This window comes from Oncorhynchus keta, chromosome 3 (genome assembly GCF_023373465.1).
Source record: "Oncorhynchus keta strain PuntledgeMale-10-30-2019 chromosome 3, Oket_V2, whole genome shotgun sequence".
Classification (NCBI taxonomy): domain Eukaryota; kingdom Metazoa; phylum Chordata; class Actinopteri; order Salmoniformes; family Salmonidae; genus Oncorhynchus; species Oncorhynchus keta.
In genome coordinates, this window is record NC_068423.1 from 31,639,797 (window position 1) to 31,647,253 (window position 7,457).

Here is a 7,457-nt window from a genome sequence, read left to right on the forward strand (position 1 = left end):
TACCCTGGCGATACAAGCGCCATGCTCTACCAACTGAGCCACAGAAGGACCTTATAACAGCGTGTAGGCGAACGGTTCAAACGCTAGAGACAATTTCATTGGAAGAAAATAAATTACACTTTGAGAAACTTGAAATTATAGTTTGGAAACTCGATACAAACAATGCATGTAATATTTACGTATTGAAACTGAATAATTATTGAATTTCAAAATGTAATTAGACATTTAAAAACTGAACGCAATATTAATTCAATTTCAAACCATGAAATACAAGTTAAATTTATGATTTAAATTAGAAAATGTGTGCATTTCCAAACTATTACATTCAAATTCAATATCCAAATTCAAAAATATTGAATTCAAATGCAGTTTCTTTTGGCACTGAAATTGCTCCATAGGGGGCTCTGTGTTGAAGCCACTGTGCCTCCATCTTGGAACACCCTCACCATTGTGTTGAAGCCACTGTGCCTCCATCTTGGAACACCCTCACCATTGTGTTGAAGCCACTGTGCCTCCATCTTGGAACACCCTCACCATTGTGTTGAAGCCACTGTGCCTCCATCTTGGAACACCCTCACCATTGTGTTGAAGCCACTGTGCCTCCATCTTGGAACACCCTCACCATTGTGTTGAAGCCACTGTGCCTCCATCTTGGAACACCCTCACCATTGTGTTGAAGCCACTGTGCCTCCATCTTGGTACTCCCTCACCATTGTGTTGAAGCCACTGTGCCTCCATCTTGGTACTCCCTCACCATTGTGTTGAAGCCACTGTGCCTCCATCTTGGTACTCCCTCACCATTGTGTTGAAGACACTGTGCCTCCATCTTTGTACTCCCTCACCATTGTGTTGAAGACACTGTGCCTCCATCTTTGTACTCCCTCACCATTGTGTTGAAGCCACTGTGCCTCCATCTTTGTACTCCCTCACCATTGTGTTGAAGCCACTGTGCCTCCATCTTTGTACTCCCTCACCATTGTGTTGAAGACACTGTGCCTCCATCTTGGTACTCCCTCACCATTGTGTTGAAGCCACTGTGCCTCCATCTTTGTACTCCCTCACCATTGTGTTGAAGCCACTGTGCCTCCATCTTGGTACACCCTCACCATTGTGTTGAAGCCACTGTGCCTCCATCTTGGAACACCCTCACCATTGTGTTGAAGCCACTGTGCCTCCATCTTGGTACTCCTCACCATTGTGTTGAAGCCACTGTGCCTCCATCTTTGTACTCCTCACCATTGTGTTGAAGCCACAGTGTCTCCATCTTGGAACACCCTCACCATTGTGTTGAAGCCACTGTGCCTCCATCTTGGTACTCCCTCACCATTGTGTTGAAGACACTGTGCCTCCATCTTGGTACTCCTCACCATTGTGTTGAAGACACTGTGCCTCCATCTTGGTACTCCCTCACCATTGTGTTGAAGCCACTGTGCCTCCATCTTTGTACTCCCTCACCATTGTGTTGAAGCCACTGTGCCTCCATCTTTGTACTCCCTCACCATTGTGTTGAAGCCACTGTGCCTCCATCTTGGTACTCCCTCACCATTGTGTTGAAGCCACTGTGCCTCCATCTTTGTACTCCCTCACCATTGTGTTGAAGCCACTGTGCCTCCATCTTTGTACTCCCTCACCATTGTGTTGAAGCCACTGTGCCTCCATCTTTGTACTCCTCACCATTGTGTTGAAGCCACTGTGCCTCCATCTTGGAACCATCTTTGTACTCCTCACCATTGTGTTGAAGACACTGTGCCTCCATCTTTGTACTCCCTCACCATTGTGTTGAAGCCACTGTGCCTCCATCTTTGTACTCCCTCACCATTGTGTTGAAGACACTGTGCCTCCATCTTTGTACTCCCTCACCATTGTGTTGAAGCCACTGTGCCTCCATCTTTGTACTCCCTCACCATTGTGTTGAAGACACTGTGCCTCCATCTTTGTACTCCCTCACCATTGTGTTGAAGCCACTGTGCCTCCATCTTTGTACTCCCTCACCATTGTGTTGAAGCCACTGTGCCTCCATCTTGGTACTCCCTCACCATTGTGTTGAAGCCACAGTGCCTCCATCTTGGTACACCTATTGTAAAAAATATTTTTGGAAGCTATAGAAATGAATTCATTAATGTCTTACATTCGTTTTATATATTATATGACACATTGCATGTTTGTAAAACAAAAAATAGAAAACATGTAAAAACATTTTCCTAAGGGATAATTTTAGATTATTAATGCTACTGTCCCTACTCCAACAAAAATACTTAAATATATGTAATTTTGTCCTTGAAACACTATAGAATTCCATCCATTCCTATGGAGGACTGCTCCTACTGGGGGGTGCCAATATGGCCGTCTTCAAAGCATCTCACTGGCCAATACGTAGTACCAGCAATCTAAGGTTTATATGACCAGGCCATTTCATCTGGCCAGGACAGGAAAAAAGAAGAAAAATAAACATTTGCAGGTTTTGTTGCTCTCAACCAACAGAGAGAGAGCACAGTCTGTTCTTTCCTCACTGCTATCCTCCTCAATTAGTCAACGAGCTAGCAACCCATCTATACTGAACAAACATATAAAGTGTTGGTTTCATGAGCTGAAAAAAAGGATCTCAAATGTTCCATATGCACAAAAAAAAACTTACTTAGCTCAAATTGTGCACATGTTTGTTTACATCCCTGTTCATGAGCATTTCTCCTTTGCTAAGGAAATCAATCCACCTGACAGGTGTGGCATATCAAGAAGTTGATTAAATAACGTGATCATTACACAGGTGCACCTTGTGCTGGGGGTGATAAAAGACCACTAAAATGTGCAGTTATGTCAGTGCCACAGATGTCTCCAGTTGAGGGAGCGTGTAATTGACATGCTGACTGCAGGATTGTCCACCAGAGCTGTTGCCAGAGAATAATGTTAATTTCTCTACCATAAGCCACTTTCGTGATTTTAGAGAATTTGGCTGCCTCACAACTGCAGACCACATGTAACCACGCCAGCCAGCGTCTGAGACCAGCCACCCGGCCAGCTGATGAAACTGAGTAGTATTTCTGTGCTCCTTACCAGTCATGTGAAATCCATAGATTAGGACATAATTAATATATTTCAATTGACTGATTTCCTTATATGAAGTGTAACTCTGTAAAATAATTTCCAGGACACCAGCCCAGAGAGAGTAGTCTGCAGCTAGGTAGGCTTGCTATAGTAACCCTGCTAACTAGGTACTACCCCTCACAACAACAGCCCCTGAAAGACAGGTCAGCTAGCAAGCTTGGTTAGCTAACCCAGCTAGCAACTTCCGTGGACAACAACCCAAACATTACAGAGACCAGTCTGCAAGCTAGGTTAGCTAACCCAGCTAGCAACTTCCCTGGACAACAACCCAAACATTAGAGAGACCAGTCTGCTAGCTAGGTTAGCTAACCCAGCTAGCAACTTCCCTGGACAACAACCCAAACATTACAGAGACCAGTCTGCTAGCTAGGTTAGCTAACCCAGCTAGCAACTTCCCTGGACAACAACCCAAACATTAGAGAGACCAGTCTGCTAGCTAGGTTAGCTAACCCAGCTAGCAACTTCCCTGGACAACAACCCAAACATTAGAGACCAGTGTGCTAGCTAGCTAGGTTAGCTAACCCAGCTAGCAACTTCCCTGGACAACAACCCAAACATTAGAGACCAGTCTGCTAGCTAGCTAGGTTAGCTAACCCAGCTAGCAACTTCCCTGGACAACAACCCAAACATTACAGAGACCAGTCTGCTAGCTAGGTTAGCTAACCCAGCTAGCAACTTCCCTGGACAACAACCCAAACATCAGAGACCAGTGTGCTAGCTAGCTAGGTTAGCTAACCCAGCTAGCAACTTCCCTGGACAACAACCCAAACATTAGAGACCAGTGTGCTCGCTAGCTAGGTTAGCTAACCCAGCTAGCAACTTCCCTGGACAACAACCCAAACATTACAGAGACCAGTCTGCTCGCTAGCTAGGTTAGCTAACCCAGCTAGCAACTTCCCTGGACAACAACCCAAACATTACAGAGACCAGTCTGCTCGCTAGCTAGGTTAGCTAACCCTGCTAGCAACTTCCCTGGACAACAACCCAAACATTACAGAGACCAGTCTGCTAGCTAGGTTAGCTAACCCAGCTAGCAACTTCCCTGGACAACAACCCAAACATTAGAGAGACCAGTCTGCTAGCTAGGTTAGCTAACCCAGCTAGCAACTTCCATGGACAACAACCCAAACATTAGAGACCAGTCTGCTAGCTAGCTAGGTTAGCTAACCCAGCTAGCAACTTCCCTGGACAACAACCCAAACATTAGAGACCAGTCTGCTAACTAGGTTAGCTAACCCTGCTAGCAACTTCCCTGGACAACAACCCAAACATTAGAGACCAGTCTGCTAGCTAGCTAGGTTAGCTAACCCAGCTCGCAACTTCCCTGGTCTCTGGCCCATTCCCCCGGTTCAGTTCTATACCTGAGGCGGCGTACCAACTGCCAGCGTGACTTGCTTCTCTGCACACTGTTCGGTTGGACATCTTAACTCCGGAGCTGCCAATCTTGGTAAACTGGAACCTTGTCAGGTAGAAAAAGTAAAAACTCCGGGAGTGGGGTGGGGAGAGAAGAAAACAACTGGCCAGATAGAAACCACCAACAAAAACAAAAACGTCGACTAAAGACAAAGAAGGAATGCAAAAAAAAAAAAAAATAGGAAGTTAGCCAGCCAGCTAACGTTAGATTAAAAAAAAAAATGCTGAGAAAAGTGATTCTATTTGATAGTTAGCCAGCAGACTACTTTAAAATACAATACTTTTAAACGATAATTACGGATGAACAAAATCTCAATGCAGTGTTGTCAGTTGGTTGTCATAAATAACACCATTTGACTTGACTAAAACCGGTATGACATAAATCGGGATAGCTAGTAGCTCACTGTGCATCAGATTCTTTTTACGCCTGCAGCTTTCGTTAGATCCGACTCCCAAGTAAATAACAACCAGCCATTGGCCGGCACCATATTTTACTTTACACGGATTGGTTGCTTCTTGATGGCAGGTAAATAAGGCGGTGTTAAACGTTTACTAAAAATGACGTAAGGCTGCGTGGATTGGCTGCTCGAAGAGCACGTGAAACGATTCGTTAAAAAAAAAATGTGTTAGGCGTGGCTATGACCCCAGCTGTAGAAAGAGTCGGTTCACCGGCATAACAAATATTATATATTTATTAATTTCTTCCCATGAAATACTTAAATAGATATCGTAACAAATAATAGTTATTAGGTTTTGAAGCTATTCAAAAAGAGCCCTTTTGCCGTGATATTGTCTACCGCAATGCCGTGACCCGGATTCGAACCGGGGTTGCTGCGGCCACAACGCAGAGTACTAACCACTATACGATCACGGCGAGCTACCAGGGCTTATATGCATGTGGGATATCTCCCCCTCCCATAGAACGCGCATTCACCGCATTTCGTTGGAGGTGTTGCTTATCCTGTAATTCTCATTTATTTGAAATCATGGTACAAAGCTGATTTTTCTCAATGCAAACTGTGCATTTTCGTCACTTCTTTGGGACACCATGGCCCGGTTCCCCGGTTGAGTGGAGATTTCGCCGGATTGATCTAAAACGTACAAACTCTGCCCACCACTGGGCCATGCAAAACGAACTCGCCCATTGTTGTGTATAAATAGGCGGATTCGATTTTGCTGAGCGGCGGGCACCGGACATCTGCTCGTTGCAACATCGGGAATCTGTGCCACTTCGTAATTTGGTCAACAAGGCCAGAAACATAAAATAAATGTTTTACTTGTCTAACTCGTCTTCATTCGGAAAGACAGATAAAGCCCAAAAGCAATCACTTTTACATGTGAAAACAAAGAGGGCTGGCTACTCATTACTCCACATGCCCTTTAAATCACTTTGTTTTAAACCGATTTCGCAGTGGGCTTTAAATCAATAGGAATAAATAATCAATCAATCAGGATGTTGCCTTGTAGACTGTTTCATATATAAGGCTCCCTGCAGTCAGCCTACAAGGCAGCGTCCTGATTTATCAGTCTCTGGGGCTGCTATTGAATCTGATAAACCTGCCAGGAATAGAGCCCACCCAGTCTTTATCATATACATAATGCACTGACTGCTAATCCGCCTGCCAGGAGCTTCACCTATGAAATAGCCTACAAGGTAGAATCCTGATTTATCAGCCACTGAGACTGCAATTGAATTTGATCAGACTGTCAGGCATGGAGCTCACCCACTGTAAATATAAATATTATCCATAAAACATGAAGTGTCCCTTACAATTATACACATATCAGTTATGCATGCTAACAAGTAGCATATATAACTAGCTCGCTAACTAGCAAGACTACCTGGCTAGCTAGCTCGCTCACAAGACTAGCCAAGTTAGCTGCTTGCATGGGATTGGCTTTGGTCTTGGGGGTGTCATAGAGCCTGGGAGGCTTAGTTGTCTGTCAGGCATTGTTTAGGGCTCAGATGGCAAGCTCTTAGCTCACGGTAAGGAACATTTAGCCTGCTAACACTCTTAATTTATAAACTGATAATGAAAGCATAATGTTAGCATGACATGTCTAGTGTAGCAATCACTTAAAACACACCCAGATCCACAGTGGGCTCTGCCTGCTCATCCATGCTGTCAACCTATCATAAATTATTATATTCCTATTTATAAAAAAACATTTTTGTAATGTCACGATCATGAGAAAATTATCTCGTGACCTTGACAAAACAACTTTTGTTATGCCGTGATCATGAGATAAATAGTGATCTAGACACGAGGGAATTATTTTTGTATCTCTATGTCCTCTGTGGGCTTCTGTAGTACTTGCATACGTCTCTTCTATAAAACAAAGTAGCCTATCGCCGGCCCAGATTCACTTGTAACGGATGTGAAACGGCTAGCTAGTTAGCGGTGGTGCGCGCTAAATAGCGTTTCAATCGGTGACGTCACTCGCTCTGAGGCCTTGAACTAGTGGCTTTTGTGGAGCAATGGGTAACGATGCTTCGTGGGTGACTATTGTTGATGCAGAGTGTCCCTGGTTCACGCCCGGGTATTGGCGTTATAAAGCTATACTGTTACACACACAGAGGCAAAAAAGGTTGACCAATGCGCAATAAAAGCGGGATCTGCATTGAATAGTAATGCAGAGTGGGGATTCATTTCCTGAATCTGAATTGTTCATGTTTACTGACCCGCTAGTCTGTCAATCTGTGCATTGCGGAAAATTGAAAATGCGCCAACCTGAACGCACATGATTCCAAGTTAAAGTAATTCACACTTCTAAATATTATGAATCGTTTTTAAAAAAAAATCTACATATCAGCCATCATTGGAATGGCCTTTTAGTGCATGTCTGAACCAGCGTGAGGATAGAGCAAGCGACATTTCAGCAGCAGGTATATAATAACGACTAACTAGACTACCAATTAAAAACTTAACTTAAAGCAGTTC

General features: G+C 44.1%; 1 protein-coding gene and 1 non-coding gene across 2 annotated transcripts in view; both read right to left on the bottom strand.

The window, feature by feature from the left end:
* The window catches only part of memo1 (mediator of cell motility 1), a 34,081-nt gene extending 29,132 nt beyond the window's left edge, over positions 1-4,949 (bottom strand). The window contains exon 1 of the mRNA XM_052496460.1: positions 4,464-4,949. Coding sequence (XP_052352420.1) covers positions 4,464-4,524 — 61 coding nt within the window. The 5' untranslated portion in view covers positions 4,525-4,949. The remainder of the gene's footprint in view (positions 1-4,463) is intronic.
* A 368-nt stretch (positions 4,950-5,317) lies between these two features.
* Positions 5,318-5,389, bottom strand: trnah-gug (transfer RNA histidin (anticodon GUG)). The gene has a single exon. It is a non-coding gene; the product is annotated as a tRNA-His (tRNA).
* Positions 5,390-7,457: the final 2,068 nt, after the last annotated feature.